The 21313-nt window shown below is 45.8% G+C and overlaps 1 protein-coding gene across 2 annotated transcripts in view; it reads left to right on the top strand.

Annotated features, from left to right (window-relative positions):
• The window catches only part of LOC138638877 (WAP four-disulfide core domain protein 8-like), a 78562-nt gene that overhangs the window by 28412 nt on the left and 28837 nt on the right, over positions 1-21313 (top strand). For both annotated transcript variants that reach the window (XM_069728581.1, XM_069728580.1), the window contains exons 3-5: positions 17187-17339; positions 17620-17769; positions 19043-19171. In XM_069728581.1, the coding sequence (XP_069584682.1) occupies positions 17187-17339; positions 17620-17769; positions 19043-19171 (432 nt within the window). The remainder of the gene's footprint in view (positions 1-17186; positions 17340-17619; positions 17770-19042; positions 19172-21313) is intronic.

Below are 21313 nucleotides of genomic sequence, written 5' to 3'. Positions count from 1 at the left end.
CTGTATGTTGGTTTTGCAAGCCTGCGAGAAAATCTCGCAGTACGGATGCCATACGGATTACATACGGAGGATGCCATGCGCAAAATACGCTGACACACCCTGCCTACGGAGGAGCTACGAACCACTATTTTGGGGACTTTTCAGTGTATTACGGCCGTAAAATACGGACCGTATTGTCTTACGCCGAGTGTGACGCCGGCCTTATGGTATAACTTCCCACCTCTGCTTGCTGTCTGTCATCTGCTGCTTTACCATCTAGAATCATAATTTAATGTGTTTGCTAATTCATCGGTAATATTCATTTGGTGCATTGTACTTAAAACTCACTGTTGCATATCCATGACTGGCATCAGTGTAGATCTTATCTGGTGGAAGGAAGGTGTTAAAGTAGATGTTACCAGGCTGAATGTCTTTGATCATCTAAAAAAACAAAAAAAAAACCTGGTGTGCTGCTCCCAGCTGCCAGATTATCCCCACCCTGGTCCCACAATCCAACTCTTCTGACCTCGCAGTCTGGACTATAAATTTAGATCCATCCTTAGGGGTGCACGCATGTGGGGGTGCACGCAAGTGTCCCAGAAGCAAAGCCTCACAAAGATAAGCGTCGTGATACAGCAGTTATTCCATGGCAGGTAATCAGGGCAGGAGTCAGGTACCCCACACTCTGCTCTCCCCTCTATCCATGTGCTTTATTCCTATCCTCCTGTGTTCCCTTACAGTCCAGTTTCACCACCCAATCCCCCCTCCATCACAACTCATACACATCAGCTCCTCTCTCCTTCCCTCTCCCATGTACAGCTCCCATGCACTTCTTACCTTCCTGAAAAACCTCAGTCCATCTTACCCAAACACACTGCACAAAAAAACTTCATACAATTCCAAAAACTATTTGCTCTTTATCTTCCTGCTCCTACTGATTTCAGGGGATGTCTCCCCCAACACCGCTCCACCATCCACCAAGCTCAACCCCTACCCTACCTCACATCGAAACCTTAATAATCTTACTAATATTAATTGCACTCCTTCATCTCCTTCTTTTAATTTTGCCCTTTGGAATCCACGGTCTGTTTGCAACAAGCTTCCTTTCCTTCACAATTACTTTCTGAAAAACTCTCTGAATCTGCTGGCCCTCACAGAAACCTGGATTCAGGATTCTGACACTGTCTCTCCTGCTGCCATTACCCATGGTGGCTTACAATTCTCCCATTCCCCAAGACCCACAAACAGACCTGGTGGTGGAGTTGGCATACTCCTGTCCCCACAATGCACTTTCCAGGTCATCCCCCAGTTCCATCGCTCTCATTCCCTTCTTTTGAAGTCCACACCATCAGGCTCTTCCGTCCCCTCTCCCTCAGAGTAGTGGTCATATACTGGCCCCCAGGCTCACCCATCCACTGCCTGGACCATTTCTCTGCCTGGCTGCCGCACTTCATGTCCTCAGAACTACCAACCCTTATCCTGGGAGACTTCAACATCCCCATCAACAGCCCCACTTCCACATCTGCATCCCAGCTTCTATCACTAACCACTTCTCTAGGCCTCTCACTGCTCTCAACCTCTAAAACACACAAAGACGGTAACACCCTGGACCTGGTTTTCGCCCGGCTCTGCTCAATCTCCTACCTAGATAACTCACCGCTTCCCCTCTCTGACCACAACATTCTCTTTCACACTCACAAATCCTCACTCACCCAAGCACCCTCCTACCTACCATTCAGTCAGAAATCTATAAGCCATTAACCCTCATACACTTTCAGACTCCCTACACTCATCATTGTCCCCAATCTCTTCTTTTTCCTGTTCTGATCTGGCTGTATATCACTTCAATGACACTCTTAGAAGCACCCTAGACAAAGTAGCTCCCCTTACCCTCAGAACCTCCAAACAGAGTGAAACAGCCCTGGCTCACATCGCAAACCCGATTTCGCCAGCGATGCTCTCGGTGTGCTGAACGCTTATGGAGGAAAACACGCACACCAGAAGACTTCATACACGTCAAATTTATGTTAAGGACCTATAACTCTGCCCTTCACCTTGCCAAACAGACCTACTTCACCACCCTGATCTCCTCACAATCCAACAACCCCAAGAAACTTTTTGACACCTTTCACTCCCTCCTCAGGCCGAAAGCACAAGCCCCTATAACAGACATTTGTGCTGATGACCTTGCCTCCCACTTTATAGAGAAAAGAGACAATATCCGTCAGGAAATCTGCTCCCAATCACCAAGTTCAGTGACTCCCATCCCTCCCTGCATTTCCCCTGGCTCACTCTCCACATTCGATCCCATCACAGAAGAAGTAGTCTCCAGGCTCCTCTCCTCTTCTCGTCTGACTACATGCACCACCGACCCCATTCCCTCACATCTCCTCCAGTCTCTCTCTCCAGTCGTCACAACTCACCTAACTAATCTCTCCCTTTTCTCTGGCATTTTCCCCTCCTCCTTCAAACACTCTATCATTACTCCATTACTAAAGAAACCCACCCTCGACCCATCCTGCACAAACAACTACAGACCGGTCTCCAAACTCCCTTTCATCTCTAAACTCTTGGAGCGCCTGATATACTCCTGCCTTACCCATTACCTCTCCACTCACTCCCTCCTAGACCCTTCACAGTCCGGCTTCCGCCCCCTACATTCGACAGAAACTGCACTCATCAAAGTGACCAATGACCTTCTGACAGCAAAACGTAATGGTGACTGTTGTGAATTCTGTTATCGAACTCCCTCCTGTGGTCATGAATGGTACTTCGGCGAGTTCTATCCATGGACTCCCTCTGGTGGCTGTGAGTGGAGCTGCTGGTTCTGAGGTTCCTTCCACAGGTGACCTAGTTTATTCTTTGGCTGGCTGCTCTATTTAACTCCACTCAGATCGTTACTCCATGCCAGCTGTCAATGTTCTAGTACTGGTTCAGTTCGCTCTTGGATCTTTCTGGTGACCTGTCTACTCCAGCAGAAGCTAAGTCCCTGCTAGTTTATTTGTTGTTCTTTGTTTTCTTGTCCAGCTTGCTATCATGATTTTGCCTTGCTAGCTGGAAGCTCTGGGATGCAGAGTGGCACCTCCGCACCGTGAGTCGGTGCGGGGGTCTTTTTGCACACTCTGCATGGTCTTTTTGTAGTTTTTTGTGCTGACCGCAAAGTTACCTTTTCTATCCTCAGTCTGTTTAGTAAGTCTGGCCTCCCTTTGCTGAAACTTGTTTCATTCCTGTGTTTGTGACTTTCATCTTAACTCACAGTCAATATTTGTGGGGGCTGCCTTTTTCTTTGGGGAATTTCTCTGAGGCAAGGTAGGCTTTATTTCCTATCTCTAGGGGTAGTTAGCTCTTAGGCTGTGAAGAGGCATCTAGGCAGAGTTAGGTACGCTCCACGGCTATTTCTAGTGTGTGTGATAGGATTAGGGGTTGCGGTCAGCAGAGCTCCCACTTCCCAGAGCTTGTCCTGTGTTAGTTTAACCATCAGGTCATTCCGGGTGCTCCTAACCACCAGGTCCATAACAGTACAGCTGGCCCAAAGTGTTAATGCATCTCAATAGAGGGATAAGAGAAGTTCTGAGACCATTTTTTTTTCTCTGCAGTGTGTTCTGTCTTTCTTTTCCCCTTAACCTCTGGGTGGTTCAGGACACAGGTGTAGACATGGACATTCAAGGTCTGTCCTCTTCTGTGGATCATCTCACTGCAAGGGTACAAAGCATTCAAGATTTTGTAGTTCAGAATCCGATGTTAGAGCCTAGAATTCCTATTCCTGATTTGTTTTCTGGGGATAGATCTAAATTCCTGAATTTCAAAAATAATTGTAAACTGTTTCATGCTTTGAAACCCCGCTCCTCTGGTGACCCCGTTCGGCAAGTAAAAATCATTATTTCTTTGTTGTGTGGCGACCCTCAAGACTGGGCATTTTCCCTTGCGCCAGGAGATCCTGCATTGCGTGATGTTGAAGCGTTTTTTCTGGCGCTTGGATTGCTTTATGATGAACCAAATTCAGTGGATCTGGCAGAGAAAATCTTGCTGGCTCTGTGTCAAGGTCAGGATGAAGCGGAGGTATATTTTCAGAAGTTTAGAAAGTGGTCTGTGCTTACTCAGTGGAATGAGTGTGCCCTGGCGGCAATTTTCAGAAAGGGTCTTTCTGAAGCCCTTAAGGATGTCATGGTGGGATTTCCCACGCCTGCTGGTCTGAATGAGTCTATGTCCTTGGCCATTCAGATTGATCGGCGCTTGCGTGAGCGCAAAGCTGTGCACCATTTGGCAGTATTCTCTGAACAGAGGCCTGAACCTATGCAATGTGATAGGACTTTGACCAGAGCTAAACAGCAAGAACACAGACGTCAGAATGGGCTGTGTTTTTACTTTGGTGACTCCACTCATGCTATCTCCGATTGTCCTAAGCGCACTAAGCGGTTCGCTAGGTCTGCCACCATTGGTACGGTACAGTCTAAATTTCTTTTGTCCGTTACTCTGATTTGCTCTTTGTCGTCCTATTCTGTTATGGCATTTGTGGATTCAGGCGCTGCCCTGAATTTGATGGACTTAGAGTTTGCCAGGCGCTGTGGTTTTTTCTTGGAACCCTTGCAGTATCCTATTCTATTGAGAGGAATTGAAGCTACGCCTTTGGCCAAGAATAAGCCTCAGTACTGGACTCAATTGACCATGTGCATGGCTCCTGCACATCAGGAGGATATTCGCTTTTTGGTGTTGCATAATCTGCATGATGTGGTCGTTTTGGGGTTGCCTTGGCTACAGGTCCATAATCCAGTGTTGGATTGGAAATCAATGTCTGTGTCCAGCTGGGGTTGTCAAGGGGTACATGGTGATGTTCCATTGCTGTCAATTTCGTCTTCCACGCCTTCTGAAGTCCCTGAGTTTTTGTCAGATTACCGGGATGTATTTGATGATCCCAAATCCAGTGCCCTACCTCCTCATAGGGATTGCGATTGTGCTATTAATTTGATTCCTGGTAGTAAGTTTCCTAAGGGCCGACTGTTTAATTTATCTGTGCCAGAGCACGCCGCTATGCGGAGTTATATAAAGGAGTCCTTGGAGAAAGGGCATATTCGCCCGTCGTCATCACCGTTGGGAGCAGGGTTCTTTTTTGTGGCCAAGAAGGATGGTTCTTTGAGACCTTGTATTGATTACCGCCTTCTTAATAAGATCACGGTCAAATTTCAGTACCCTTTGCCGCTACTGTCTGATTTGTTTGCTCGGATTAAGGGGGTTAGTTGGTTCACCAAGATAGATCTTCGAGGGGCGTATAATCTTGTGCGTATTAAACAGGGCGATGAATGGAAAATAGCATTTAATACGCCCGAGGGCCATTTTGAGTATCTGGTGATGCCATTCGGGCTTTCTAATGCTCCATCTGTGTACATCTTCTGAAAGTACCTGGATAGATTTATGATTATATATTTGGATGATATTTTGGTCTTTTCGGATGATTGGGAGTCTCATGTGAGGCAGGTCAGAATGGTGTTCCAGGTCCTTCGTGCAAATTCCTTGTTTGTGAAGGGGTCCAAATGTCTCTTTGGAGTTCAGAAGGTTTCATTTTTGAGTTTCATTTTTCCCCTTCTACTATCGAGATGGACCCTGTTAAGGTTCAGGCCATTTATGATTGGACTCAGCCTACATCTGTGAAGAGCCTGCAGAAGTTCCTGGGCTTTGCTAATTTTTATCGTCGCTTCATCGCTAATTTTTCTAGTGTTGTTAAACCGTTGACTGATTTGACCAAGAAAGGTGCAGATGTGGTCAATTGGTCCTCTGCGGCCGTTGAGGCTTTTCAGGAGTTGAAGCGTCGTTTTTCTTCTCTGTGTTGTGCCAGCCAGATGTTTCGCTCCCGTTTCAGGTCGAGGTTGATGCTTCTGAGATTGGAGCAAGGGCTGTTTTGTCTCAAAGAAGTTCTGATGGCTCGGTGATGAAACCATGTGCTTTCTTTTCTAGAAAGTTCTCGCCTGCTGAGCGCAATTATGATGTTGGCAATCGAGAGTTGTTGGCTATGAAGTGGGCATTCGAGGATTGGCGACATTGGCTTGAAGGAGCTAAACATCGCGTGGTGGTCTTGACGGATCACAAGAATTTGACTTATCTCGAGTCTGCCAAACGGTTGAATCCTAGACAGGCTCGATAGTCGCTGTTTTTCTCCCGTTTCGATTTTGTGGTTTCATACCTTCTGGGCTCTAAGAATGTGAAGGCTGATGCCCTTTCAAGGAGTTTTGTGCCCGACTCTCCGGGTGTTCCTGAGCCGGCTGGTATTCTCAAAGAGGGGGTAATTTTGTCTGCCATCTCCCCTGATTTGCGGCGGGTGCTGCAGAAATTTCAGGCTGATAGACCTGACCGTTGTCCAGGGGAGAAACTGTTTGTCCCTGATAGATTGACTAGTAGAGTTATCTCTGAGGTTCATTGTTCGGTGTTAGCTGGTCATCCTGGAATCTTTGGTACCAGAGATTTGGTGGCTAGATCCTTTTGGTGGCCTTCCTTGTCACGGGATGTGTGTTCTTTTGTGCAGTCCTGTGGGACTTGTGCTCGGGCTAAGCCCTGCTGTTCTCGTGCCAGTGGGTTGCTTTTGCCCTTGCCGGTCCCGAAGAGGCCCTGGACACATATTTACATGGATTTTATTTCAGATCTCCCTGTCTCTCAAAGGATGTCGGTCATCTGGGTGGTTTGTGATCGCTTCTCTAAGATGGTCCATTTGGTACCCTTGTCTAAATTGCCTTCCTCCTCTGATTTGGTGCCATTGTTTTTCCAGCATGTGGTTCGTTTGCATGGCATTCCGGAGAACATCGTCTCGGACAGAGGTTCCCAGTTTGTTTCGAGGTTTTGGCGGTCCTTTTGTGCTAAGATGGGCATTGATTTGTCTTTTTCTTCGGCTTTCCATCCTCAGACAAATGGCCAAACCGAATGAACCAATCAGACTTTGGAGACATATCTGAGATGCTTTGTTTCTGCTGATCAGGATGATTGGGTATCCTTCTTGCCTTTGGCTGAGTTCGCCCTTAATAATCGGGCCAGCTCGGCTACTTTGGTTTCGCCTTTTTTCTGTAATTCTGGTTTCCATCCTCATTTTTCTTCAGGGCAGGTTGAGCCTTCGGACTGTCCTGGTGTGGATTCTGTGGTGGACAGATTGCAGCAAATTTGGACTCACGTAGTGGACAATTTGACATTGTCCCAGGAGAAGGCTCAACGTTTTGCTAACCGCCGTCGCTGTGTTGGTCCCCGACTTCGTGTTGGGGATTTGGTTTGGTTGTCATCTCGTTATGTTCCTGTGAAGGTTTCCTCTCCTAAGTTTAAGCCTCGTTTCATTGGTCCTTATAAGATTTCTGAAGTTCTCAATCCTGTGTCATTTCGTTTGGCCCTTTCAGCTTCTTTTGCCATCCATAATGTGTTCCATAGGTCGTTATTGCGGAGATACGTGGCGCCTATGGTTCCCTCTGTTGACCCTCCTGCCCCGGTGTTGGTCGTGGGGGAGTTGGAGTATGTGGTGGAGAAGATTTTAGATTCTCGTATTTCGAGACGGAAACTCCAGTACCTGGTCAAGTGGAAGGGTTATGGTCAGGAAGACAATTCCTGGGTTGTTGCCTCTGATGTTCATGCTGCCGATCTGGTTCGTGCCTTTCATTTGGCTCGTCCTGATCGGCCTGGGGGCTCTGGTGAGGGTTCGGTGACCCCTCCTCAAGGGGGGGGTACTGTTGTGAATTCTGTTATTGAACTCCCTCCTGTGGTCATGAATGGTACTTCGGCGAGTTCTGTCCATGGACTCCCTCTGGTGGCTGTGGGTGGAGCTGCTGGTTCTGAGGTTCCTTCCAAAGGTGACGTAGTTTATTCTTTGGCTGGCTGCTCTATTTAACTCCACTCAGATCGTTACTCCATGCCAGCTGTCAATGTTCTAGTACTGGTTCAGTTCGCTCTTGGATCTTTCTGGTGACCTGTCTACTCCAGCAGAAGCTAAGTCCCTGCTAGTTTATTTGTTGTTCTTTGTTTTCTTGTCCAGCTTGCTATCATGATTTTGCCTTGCTAGCTGGAAGCTCTGGGAAGCAGAGTGGCACCTCCGCACCGTGAGTCGGTGCGGGGGTCTTTTTGCACACTCTGCATGGTCTTTTTGTAGTTTTTTGTGCTGACCGCAAAGTTACCTTTTCTATCCTCAGTCTGTTTAGTAAGTCTGGCCTCCCTTTGCTGAAACTTGTTTCATTCCTGTGTTTGTGACTTTCATCTTAACTCACAGTCAATATTTGTGGGGGCTGCCTTTTTCTTTGGGGAATTTCTCTGAGGCAAGGTAGGCTTTATTTCCTATCTCTAGGGGTAGTTAGCTCTTAGGCTGTGAAGAGGCGTCTAGGCAGAGTTAGGTACGCTCCACGGCTATTTCTAGTGTGTGTGATAGGATTAGGGGTTGCGGTCAGCAGAGCTCCCACTTCCCAGAGCTTGTCCTGTGTTAGTTTAACCATCAGGTCATTCCGGGTGCTCCTAACCACCAGGTCCATAACAGGTGACCACTCTCTGCTCATTCTTCTCGACCTTTCTGCAGCTTTCGACACTGTTGACCACCCTCTCCTACTCTCTAGGCTCCAGTCACTAGGCATTAAGGTCACTGCTCTCTCCTGGTTCTCCTCCTATCTTGCTGACCGCTCATTCAGTGTTCTGTTCTCTGGCTCCACTTCATCTCCTCTTCCTCTCGCTGTTGGGGTACCTCAGGGCTCAGTCCTTGGCCCCCTTCTCTTCTCCCTCTACACGGCCCCAATTGGACAGACCATCAGCAGATTTGGCTTTCAGTACCATCTTTATGCCGATGACACGCAACTATACACGTCATTCCCTGACCTTACCCCCGCTGTAATACAGAACACCCCTGACTGTCTGTCCGCAGTCTCTGACATCATGTCCGCTCTCTATCTGAAACTCAATCTCTCCAAAACTGAACTTCTTCTGCTCCCGCCATCTACAAACCTCCCTAAATCTGACATTTCCCTCTCCATGGGTGGCACCATAATAACACCCCGGCAGCAAGCGCGCTGTCTGGGTGTCATGTTTGACTCCGATCTCTCCTTCACCTCCCATATACAATCTCTTGCCCGCTCGTGCCGCTTACACCTACAGAACATCTCTAGAATCCGCCCTTTTCTCACCATGGAAACAACAAAAACCCTCACTGTCGCCCTGATCCACTCCCGCCTGGACTACTGTAATGCTCTACTAATTGGCCTCCCCCTTACTCGACTTTCCCCTCTCCAGTCCATCCTTAACCCCTTCCCGACCCATGACGCCATGTAGGCATCATGAAAGTCGGTGCCAATCCGACCCATGACGCCTATGTGGCGTCATGGAAAGATCGCGTCCCTGCAGATCCGGTGAAAGGGTTAACTCCCATTTCACCCGATCTGCAGGGACAGGGGGAGTGGTAGTTTAGCCCAGGGGGGGTGGCTTCACCCCCTCGTGGCTACGATCGCTCTGATTGGCTGTTGAAAGTGAAACTGCCAATCAGAGCGATTTGTAATATTTCACCTATTATAACGGGTGAAATATTACAATCCAGCCATGGCCGATGCTGCAATATCATCGGCCATGGCTGGAAATACTAATGTGCCCCCACCTCACCCCACCGATCGCCCCCCCAGCCCCCCGATCTGGCCGGTACACTGCTCCGGCTCCCCTCCGTCCTGTGCTCCGCTCCCCCCCGTGCTCTTGTCCGCTCCCCCCGTGCTCCAATCACCCCCCCCCGTGCTCCAATCACCCCCCTGCATTCCGATCAACCCCGCCGTGCTCCGTTCCACCCCCCCGTGCTCCGTTCTAGCCCCCCCGTGCTCCGTTCCACGCCCCCCGTGCTCCGTTCCACGCCTGCCGCGCTCCGATTCCCCCCCGTGCTCCGATCCCCCCCCCCGTGGTCCCCCCCGTGCTCCCCCCCACCCCATCATACTTACCGATCCTGCCGGGGTCCCGTCCGTCTTCTCCCTGGGCGCCGCCATCTTCCAAAATGGCGGGCGCATGCGCAGTGCGCCCGCTGAATCTGCCGGCTGGCAGATTCGTTCCAAAGTGCATTTTGATCACTGAGATAGATTATATCTCAGTGATCAAAATAAAAGAAATAATAAATGACCCCCCCCCTTTGTCACCCCCATAGGTAGGGACAATAAAAAAATAAAGAAATTTTTTTTTCCACTAATGTTAGAATAGGGTTAGGGGTAGGGTTAGGGGTAGGGTTAGGGTTAGGGCTAGGGTTAGGGTTAGGGGTAGGGTTAGGGGTAGGGCTAGGGTTAGGGCTAGGGTTAGGGTTAGGGGTAGGGTTAGGGGTAGGGTTAGGGTTAGGGCTAGGGCTAGTGTTAGGGCTAGGGTTAGGGTTAGGGGTAGGGTTAGGGTTAGGGGTAGGGTTAGGGTTAGGGCTAGGGTTAGGGTTTCGGTATGTGCACACGTATTCTGGTCCTCTGCGGATTTTTCCGCTGTGGATTTGATAAATCCGCAGTGCTAAACCGCTGCGGATTTATGGCGGATTTACCGCGTTTTTTTCTGCGCATTTCACTGCGGTTTTACAATTGCGATTTTCTATTTGAGCAGTTGTAAAACCGCTGCGGAATCCGCACAAAGTGACATGCTGCGGAATGTAAACCGCTGCGTTTCCGTGCAGTTTTTCCGCAGCATGTGTACAGCGATTTTTGTTTCCCATAGGTTTACATTGAACTGTAAACTCATGGGAAACTGCTGCGGATCCGCGGCGTTTTCCGCAGCGTGTGCACATACCTTTAGAATTAGGCTATGTGCACACGGTGCGGATTTGGCTGCGGATTGGCCGCTGCGGATTCGCAGCAGTATTCCATCAGGTTTACAGTACCATGTAAACATATGAAAACCCAAATCCGCTGTGCCCATGGTGCAGAAAATACCGCGCGGAAACGCTGCGTTGTATTTTCCGCAGCATGTCAATTCTTTGTGCGGATTCCGCAGCGTTTTACACCTGTTCCTCAATAGGAATCCGCAGGTGAAATTCGCACAAAAAACACTGGAAATCCGCGGAAAATCCGCAGGTAAAACGCAGTGCCTTTTACCCGCGGATTTTTCAAAAATGGTGCGGAAATATCTCGTACGAATCCGCAACGTGGGCACATAGCCTTAGGGTTAGGGTTGGAATTAGGGTTATGGCTACAGTTGGGATTAGGGTTAGGGGTGTGGGGGGGTTAGTGTTGGAGGTAGAATTGAGGGGTTACCACTGTTTAGGCACATCAGGGGTCTCCAAACGCAACATGGCGCCACCATTGATTCCAGCCAATCTTGTATTCAAAAAGTCAAATGGTGCTCCCTCACTTCCGAGCCCTGACGTGTGCCCAAACAGTGGTTTACCCCCACATATGGGGTATCAGTGTACTCAGGATAAACTGCGCAACAATTACTGGGGTCCAATTTCTCCTGTTACCCTTGTGAATCTAAAAAAATGCTTGCTAAAACATCATTTTTGAGGAAAGAAAAATGATTTTTTATTTTCACGGCTCTGCGTTGTAAACGTCTGTGAAGCACTTGGGGGTTCAAAGTGCTCACCACATATCTAGATAAGTTCCTTGGGGGGTCTAGTTTCTAAAATGGGGTCACTTGTGGGGGGTTTCTACTGTTTAGGCACACCAGGGGCTCTGCAAACGCAACGTGATGCCCGCAGACCATTCCATCAAAGTCTGCATTTCAAAAGTCACTACTTCCTTTCTGAGCCCCGACGTGTGCCCAAACAGTGGTTTACCCCCACACATGGGGTATCAGCTTACTCAGGAGAAACTGGACAACAACTTTTGTGGTCCAATTTCTCCTGTAACCCTTGGGAAAATAAAAAATTCTGGGCTAAATAATTATTTTTGAGGAAAGAAAACGTATTTATTATTTTCACGGCTCTGCATTATAAACTTCTATGAAGCACTTGGGGGTTCAAAGTGCTCACCACACTTCTAGATAAGTTCCTTTCGGGGTCTAGTTTCCAAAATGGGGTCATTGTGGGGGGTTTCTACTGTTTAGGCACATCAGGGGCTCTGCAAACGCAACGTGACGCCCGCAGAGCATTCCATCAAAGTCTGCATTTCAAAACGTCACTACTTCACTTCCGAGCCCCAACGTGTGCCCAAACAGTGGTTTACCCCCACATATGGGGTATCACCGTACTCAGGAGAAACTGGACAACAAATATTGGGGTCAAATTTCTCCTGTTACCCTTGGGAAAATTAAAAAATTCTGGGCTAAATAATTATTTTTGAGGAAAGAAAACGTATTTATTATTTTCACGGCTCTGCATTATAAACTTCTATGAAGCACTTGGGGGTTCAAAGTGCTCACCACACATCTAGATAAGTTCCTTTGGGGGTCTAGTTTCCAAAATTTGGTCACTTGTGGGGGGTTTCTACTGTTAAGCCACATCAGGGGCTCTGCAAACGCAACGTGACGCCCACAGAGCATTCCATCAAAGTCTGCATTTCAAAACGTCACTACTTCACTTCCGAGCCCCGGCATGTGCCCAAACAGTAATTTACCCCCACATATGGGGTATCACCGTACTCAGGAGAAACTGGACAACAACTTTTGGGGTCAAATTTCTCCTGTTACCCTTGGGAAAATAAAAAATTGCAGGCTAAAAAATCATTTTTGAGAAAATAATTTTTTTATTTTTATTTTCATGGCTCTGCGTTATAAACTTCTGTGAAGCACTTGGGGGTTCAAAGTGCTCACCACACATCTAGATTAGTTCCTTTGGGGGTCTAGTTTCCAAAATGGGGTCATTTCTGGGGGATCTCCAATGTTTAGGCACACAGGGGCTCTCCAAACGTGACATGGTGTCCGCTAATGATTGGAGCTAATTTTCCATTTAAAAAGCCAAATGGCGTGCCATCCCTTCCGAGCCCTGCCGTGCGCCCAAACAGTGGTTTACCCCCACATATGGGGTATCAGCGTACTCAGGACAAACTGGACAACAATATTTGGGGTCCAATTTCTAATATTATCCTTGGCAAAATAGGAAATTCCATGCTAAAAAATCATTTTTGAGGAAAGAAAAATTATTTTTTATTTTCATGGCTCTGCGTTATAAACTTCTGTGAAGCACCTGGGGGTTTAAAGTGCTCAATATGCATCTAGATAAGTTCCTTGGGTGGTCTAGTTTCCAAAATGGGGTCACTTGTGGAGGAGCTCCAATGTTTAGGCACACAGGGGCTCTCCAAACGCGACATGGTGTCCGCTAACAATTGGAGCTAATTTTCCATTCAAAAAGTCAAATGGCGCGCCTTCCCTTCCGAGCCCTGCCGAGTGCCCAAACAGTGGTTTACCCCCACATATGAGGTATCGTCGTACTCGGGAGAAATTGCCCAACAAATTTTATGATCCATTTTATCCTACTGCCCATGTGAAAATGAAAAAATTGAGGCGAAAAGAATTTTTTTGTGAAAAAAAAGTACTTTTTCATTTTTACAGATCAATTTGTGAAGCACCTGAGGGTTTAAAGTGCTCACTAGGCATCTAAATAAGTTCCTTGGGGGGTCTAGTTTCCAAAATGCGGTCACTTGTGGGGGAGCTCCAATGTTTAGGCACACAGGGGCTCTCCAAACGCGACATGGTGTCCGCTAACGATGGAGATAATTTTTCATTCAAAAAGTCAAATGGCGCTCCTTCCCTTCCGAGCCTTACCATGTGCCCAAACAGTGGTTTACCCCCACATGTGAGGTATTGGTGTACTCAGGAGAAATTGCCCAACAAATTTTTGGATCCATTTTATACTGTTGCCCATGTGAAAATGAAAAAATTGAGGCTAAAAGAATTTTTTTGTGAAAAAAAAGTACTTTTTCATTTTTACGGATCAATTTGTGAAGCACCTGGGGGTTCAAAGTGCTCACTATGCATCTAGATAAGTTCCTTGGGGCGTCTAGTTTCCAAAATGGGGTCACTTGTGAGGGAGCTCCAATTTTTAGGCACACGGGTGCTCTCCAAACGTGACATGGTGTCCGCTAAAGAGTGGAGCCAATTTTTGATTCAAAAAGTCAAATGGCGCTCCTTCCCTTCCAAGCCCTGCCGTGCGCCCAAACAGTGGTTTACCCCCACATATGAGGTATCAGCGTACTCAGGACAAATTGGACAACAACTTTCGTGGTTCAGTTTCTCCTTTTACCATTGGGAAAATAAAAAAATTGTTGCTAAAAGATAATTTTTGTGACTAAAAAGTTAAATGTTCATTTTTTCCTTCCATGTTGCTTCTGCTGCTGTGAAGCACCTGAAGGGTTAATAAACTTCTTGAATGTGGTTTTGAGTACCTTGAGGGGTGCAGTTTTTAGAATGGTGTCACTTTTGGGTATTTTCAGCCACATAGACCCCTCAAACTGACTTCAAATGTGAGGAGGTCCCTAAAAAAAATGGTTTTGTAAATTTCGTTGTAAAAATGACAAATCGCTGGTCAAATTTTAACCCTTATAACTTCCTAACAAAAAAAAATTTTGTTTCCAAAATTGTGCTGATGTAAAGTAAACATGTGGGAAATGTTATTTATTAACTATTTTGTGTCACATAACTCTCTGGTTTAACAGAATAAAAATTCAAAATGTGAAAATTGCGAAATTTTCAAAATTTTCGCCAAATTTCCGTTTTTATCACAAATAAACGCATAATTTATTGACCTAAATTTACCACTAACATGAAGCCCAATATGTCACGAAAAAACAATCTCAGAACCGCTAGGATCCGTTGAAGCGTTCCTGAGTTATTACCTCATAAAGGGACACTGGTCAGAATTGCAAAAAACGGCAAGGTCTTTAAGGTCAAAATAGGCTGGGTCATGAAGGGGTTAATGCAGCAGCCAGGGTCGTCCATCTTGCTAGTCATTACTCAGATGCATCCGCTCTTCGCCAGTCGTTACACCGGCTGCCCATTCATTATAGGATACAATTCAAAGTACTTGTTCTCACCCACAAAGCTCTCCACAGTGCGGCACCCCCATACATCTCCTCCCACTCCCGACTCCAAGACTTCTCCCGCGCTGCGCCAATCCTCTGGAATGCTCTACCCCAAGATATTAGGACCATCCACAACTTGCATAGTTTTAGGCGCTCGCACAAAACACATTTGTTCAGAGCAACCTATCACGTCCCCTAATGAAAGTAATATTATGTATAAGTGTGCATGTGTAGCCCATTCACTATCTCCATCTATCCCCCACCCCCTGAAGATGGCCGGACCCTCATTGTAAATACATCATTGTAAATACACACCTGTACTTTGTATCTCCCCACCTCATTGTAGATTGTAAGCTCTCACCAGCAGGGGCGGATTATTTTACATTAATTATTGTATTGTTAATGTTGTTACTTATGACTGTTGTGTTTGAAACTGTTAAACTGTAAAGCGCTGCAGAATATGTTGGCGCTATATAAATAAAGATTATTGTTATTATTATTATTATTATTATTATTAACTTGCTCATCTTCTGAGTTATCTATACAGTCATGGTTGAAAGTGTTGGCACCCTTCATATTGTTCCAGAAAATGAAGTATTTCTCCCAAAAAATTAATGCCAGTTACACGTTTTCTTACACACAGGTTTATTTCCTTTGTGTGCGTCGGAACAACACAAAAAAACTGAGAAAAAAAAAGGCAAATTGTATAGAATTTCACACAAAATTCCAAGAATGGGATGGACAAAATTGTTGTCACCTTTCCAAAATTGTGGGTAACTGGTTTTGTTTCAATCATGTGATGCTTGTTCACACTCTCCTGTGGCAAGTAACAGGTGTGAGCAGCATGAAAATCACACCTGGAACCAGATAAAAATGGAGAAGTTTTGTCAATCTTTGCATCGTGTGTCTGTGTGCGCCACACTAAGCATGGAGAACAGAAAGAGGGGAAGAGAACTGTCTGAGGTCTTGAGATCCAAAATTGTTAAATGTCGCAGTCAAGCATCACATGCTTGAGACACTTGCCAGCAGGGCATGTCATCGATGTGCCCGTGACGTGATCATGGGTTACCGTGACAGCTGGGGGTCTGCTAATGATCCTCCTATGAAAACCAGCGTTCATTTGAGATCGTAATTTTCACTATACATAGCCGTACTAATGCCCTGCTATGTGCAGCACAAATGATCAGACGATTGCAGCTTCAAGTCCCAAAGGGGAAGAAACAAAGAGTGAAAAGCAAATGTTTTTAAAAATATGACAAAAAAAATTGAAAAAATAAAAGTTCAAATTACCCCCATTTTTGCCCCATTAAAAATTAAAGCAATTAATAAAAAAACAAAAAATACGCATTTGGTTTCGCTGCACTCGTAAATTAATTGAATGAGTAAAAGGCATAATGAGAAAAATAATCAAACCTCCGCAATATTTCTATACGATGTAATAACGGGCGATCAAAACATTGTATCCACCCCAAAATGGCATTAACCCATTACTTGCCAAATTAAATTTTTTACAAGTACGGATTTTTCAGAAAAGGGCGACCCAATATTCATTTAAAAATGACAATGACATGATTTCCTATTTTGAAAACATTCATTTTACAAACGCAACACAAAAAATTGGACCTAATTATAAAAATTATAAAATCTTAGTTGCTTGAAGCTAAAGATTAGGCGTCCCCAAAAAAAGGACATTGGTAGATAATGGGTTAATAAAAAATGTCGCCTCTGGGCCAAAACTTAAGCCCTCACCAGCCCCAGATCCTGAAAATATTACATGTCTTGAAAAATGTCGACACAAGCAAATTTTTATTTGTTTTTTTATAAATTTCAGATTTTTTTTCACCACTTAATTAAAAAAAAAAAAAACTCTACATGCTTGGCCAATGCGCACTGGTTCGGACCCGGGGAATCATATTACCAGGTCGGTTTTACCATACAGAGAGTATGGTAAACAATAATAATGAAAAAAAAAACTATTGGGAGTTGAGCTTTTATGTAATTTCATCGCAGTTGGATTTTTTCTCCCGTTTTCCAGTGCGCTATATGGAGTCATTCTAAAGTACAACTCGTCCGGTGAAAATAGCGAGCCCTCATACGGCTATGAGGACTGAAAAATACAAAAAAAAAAAAGTAATGGCTCTCAGAAGAAGGGGAGGGAAAAACGAAAACAAAAAATGGAAATTGGTCACGGCATGAAGCAGTTAAAATAAAAAATACAATGCTGTTATATTGTCATGGTTCTATAACCAGTGCAGCCACAACGTCCGCTGACACCGCCGTCCGACTCTCTCACCGTGTCTTGGCTTTCAGAGAAGCCGGGGACTTGCCCCCTAGACGTGGACTACCCAACCTGCAATCCCACAGTTGACTACGTGCCTGAATGTAGGACAGACAAAGAATGCAAAGGGCCGAGGAAATGCTGCTGGTCGGGCTGTAGAAAGTGCTGCCTGCTGCCTTTACAACGTAAGTACAAGACATGAAAGCCATAAAATATGTTGACCCCTCACTGGGTGAGAGCTTCTTATATCCAGGGTGTAAATTATTAGGCAGAAATTTAAGGATTAACCACAGGATTAATGTTAAAGACTAGGTTTCATGACAATTTTTAACAAAGACGGAAGAGGTCAGGTTGTATTTACCATTGGTGACTACGGGGGGCAGTATTGGAAGGGATACCATTACAAGAGGAATAATCCGCCATCTACTACACCGGCAATAATCACTGTCTGTTGTCTCTCTGCAGCTAAACTCAACCCTTGCCCATATTTCGACCATTCGATATGTATCCGTGTCAGGCCCTTGCCCGCAGAGTGCCACAATGATAATCAGTGCCAAGGAACCGACCGCTGCTGCTGCGCTAACTGCCGGCGTCAGTGCACCCCGACAGAGAAAGGTGAGGGGGGATGGCTGCTGTAATGGGATCTCACTGCCTGACAAGATGGGTGACATATGTCGTGGGGGACAACCGTTTTCAGGTTAAAAAAAGGTAAAGTAGAAGATTTGTGATATTTCCATGCTGCTGAAAGTACCTGGACGGAGCGGCATGGAACAGTGCGGGTGAGGTCCATACGGAGGTAGGTTGCTCATTTTGCACCCCTATTATCTGGTATACTGGCAGGCAAGTCTATGCTGTCATATCGTGAGATTATTGACTTAAATGTACTAGATGAGGTCTCCTAATACGACTCTTGTGCTATTTTACCAATATCTTTCTTGGCGTTAATGAAGTTTTGACCGTCAGTTTCTGGCCTCCGTGGCCATGTGCCATACTTTGGGTATCATGGCTTTCATATTGCAGTATGAGGAGATGAAAGCATCCAAGTGTTCTAGGAGGACAGATCCGATATCTGTAGATAGAGAGGGAAGAGCACCGATCACAGAAGGTGGAGAGGAAATCATAAAGGCTGTGTAGAAGGACGGAGGGTTCAGACTCTTGTGGAAAGGAAAGCGTGCTCCTCACCATAAGTGCTTTTCAGGGGTCTTAAAATAAATTTATTGATAAAGGGTAATGCTATGGGTTCTTTTATTCACTAATTGATGGGTTTGCTGAGCTTTCTCTACTGATCCAATGAGGTTATGCTGGGAGATAGTCTCCCTATAGATGGGGATCCCCACGCTCAGCACAGATGAGGACTGAAGAGTCATGAGATGCTCCTGGGGCCTCCATTCAGAAGGTAATCTGCATCCTACCTGGGTATGACATTGATAACCAGTGCCTGGTTGTCTCCAAATATGGGTAAAGTTGTGTAATGTCCAGATGATGGGTCAATGCTAGAAATCCATCCAAACTAATCAAATACAATATGAATCTCCATAAAAACTCAGATTCTAATTTAATCCAAACATTTGCGGATTCTATCTGAATGTATCCAGTAAGATGGTGGCTTTATCTCTCCAAGCAGTGTTCCACTAGACAACTTCTCCTAGGATGTCCCACATGGTCATGTTTGGTGGAATACGCATCAGTGACCTTAGTGTGTTCCACATCCCACATGACCACTAGAGCATTGTCTGCAACAGGTCTCATTAGAAGACCGTAGAGGGAAGGACGATGAGTGGTATCGCGACCGGCATGAGGAGAGCATCTGCCTTACTTGAGCTTAGGAAGTTTAGCTGAACTATAGTCAGTCCATCACTCTGATCGGGTGCTGCTCTTTATCTTGTAGTGAAGCCCGGACAATGTCCAGCACCAAAGAAGAAAATCATTGCAACGTCATGTACAAAGGACCACGACTGCATCGGGGATAAGAAATGCTGCAAAGAGAAAGGACTAAAATGTGTGAAGCCAGAACAAGGTAATGCCAGATACACAAATGTCCAGATGCAACCAGGGATGACTGACATAGGACAAGCCTTTTTCAATGTTGGCTCTTGCTATTCTTGTAATAAAGTACCCAGATCTACAAACTCCAACAACCGCAATGTTCTCTCATCCATTGATATCTGTGGTATGGAAATGGCCATCGGTCCTTTATTTCAAACTGTTCTTAGTCTTAAATCTAAGATCTCTCTCCATCTCTACACACATTTATGGCAGCTTATCGAGATGTCAAGGATAATGGAGTAATCTGTGGTTTGTCATGTGATTCCTCTTAAAACGAAGACAATCTTGGATCAATCTTGGCTCCACTTTACTTCCTTGAGGTACAGAATTGTTGGCGGTTAGGACAGTCTGATTCCGGGCAGTCTAAATGTCTTCCATACACACAAACTTGTGCTGATGTCCACTATTACAGAACTATAGACAGAATGTATCACTCAACTGCATTATCTCCCACCCAGGTCCTCACCAACTGTGTGGAGGCTCCAACGCCGGACTGTGGTGGTAAATGCAGGTGTCCACATAAAATACATATCATGTACTTCCTATAGTGTAATGAATGGATTTTCCTTTATAACTAGTGTTGAGCATTCCGATACCGCAAGTATCGGGTATCGGCCGATATTTGCGGTATCGGAATTCCGATACTGAATTCCGATACTTCCCGCGTATCGGATACCGGAATCGGAAGTTCCCAGAATTCAAATTGAACGCAGCAGCCAATGAGGAATGAATGAAAGTGTGGGCACATCCTGTTTAGCATGGTGGGCATGTAAGTACTGGCAAGGCTTGGATTGGCTGCTGAAATGATGTCACTCTGCACTATAAAAAAGCGCTGCCGCCATTTTGCGCTCACTCTGCTGTGATTTCAGTTAGGGACAGGACGCTGTGTTCTAACTGAGGGTCAGTTGAGCTTGCTAATTGCTTTATTTTCCTTTCCAAAGGCTAATTTAGCAAAACGCTGTGTGGTCTTCACTGTTCACCTTGCTCTTGCCTTGCAGCGCTGTTTTAACAGCGTTCTGCAAGGTCTCTGTGTGTGTGTGTGTGTGCAGCTCACTCTGTAGTCTGTGTGCAGCCATATACCCGGTTGTATTCAGCTCAGGGGGGGTTCACACTGCCTCACACAGTTGTTCTTTTTTGCTCTTAGTGCAGCCTGCTGCACATTTTTTCTCAAATTTCCTATTAGTGTTTTTCCACCAGTCTCCAGCTCTATTGTGGAAAAACACTACATAGGATAACCTAGAGGGGGGTTTTTGGGCCTTGCAGCGCCGTTTACGGCTGTCTGCACGGTCTCCGTGTGAGCCCAGCTCGCCCTGTAGTCTGTGTGCAGCCATAGCCGGTTGGATTCAGCTCAGGGTTCGTTACTGGCTCATACCTTGAGAAAAATTTTCCTTTTTTTCAAATAGTGCAGCCTGTTTAAAATTTGAAAAAAAAAATTCCTATTAGTGTCTTTCCACTCGTATCCAGCTAAATAGTGGAAAAACACTATATAGGATAACCTAGAGGAGGGTTTTTTGGCCTTGCAGCGCCGTTTACGGCTGTCTGCACGGTCTCCGTGTGAGCCCAGCTCGCCCTGTAGTCTGTGTGCAGCCATAGCCGGTTGGATTCAGCTCAGGGTTCGTTACTGGCTCATACCTTGAGAAAAATTTTCCTTTTTTTCAAATAGTGCAGCCTGTTTAAAATTTGAAAAAAAAAATTCCTATTAGTGTCTTTCCACTCGTATCCAGCTAAATAGTGGAAAAACACTATATAGGATAACCTAGAGGAGGGTTTTTTGGCCTTGCAGCGCCGTTTACGGCTGTCTGCATGGTCTCCGTGTGAGCGCAGCTCGCCCTGTAGTCTGTGTGCAGCTATAGCCGGTTGGATTCAGCTCAGGGTGCGTTACTGCCTCATACCTTGAGAAAAATTTTCCTTTTTTTCAAATAGTGCAGCCTGTTTAAAATTTGAAAAAAAAAAAATTCCTATTAGTGTCTTTCCACCAGTCTCCAGCTCAATTGTGGAAAAACACTATATAGGATAACCTAGAGGAGGGTTTTTTGGCCTTGCAGCGCCGTTTACGGCTGTCTGCACGGTCTCTGTGTGAGCGCAGCTCGCCCTGTAGTCTGTGTGCAGCCAT

Source organism: Ranitomeya imitator, chromosome 5 (assembly GCF_032444005.1).
Source record: "Ranitomeya imitator isolate aRanImi1 chromosome 5, aRanImi1.pri, whole genome shotgun sequence".
Classification (NCBI taxonomy): domain Eukaryota; kingdom Metazoa; phylum Chordata; class Amphibia; order Anura; family Dendrobatidae; genus Ranitomeya; species Ranitomeya imitator.
The sequence above is the reverse complement of the archived record's forward strand: the minus strand, read 5'-3'. Positions and strand labels throughout refer to the sequence as shown.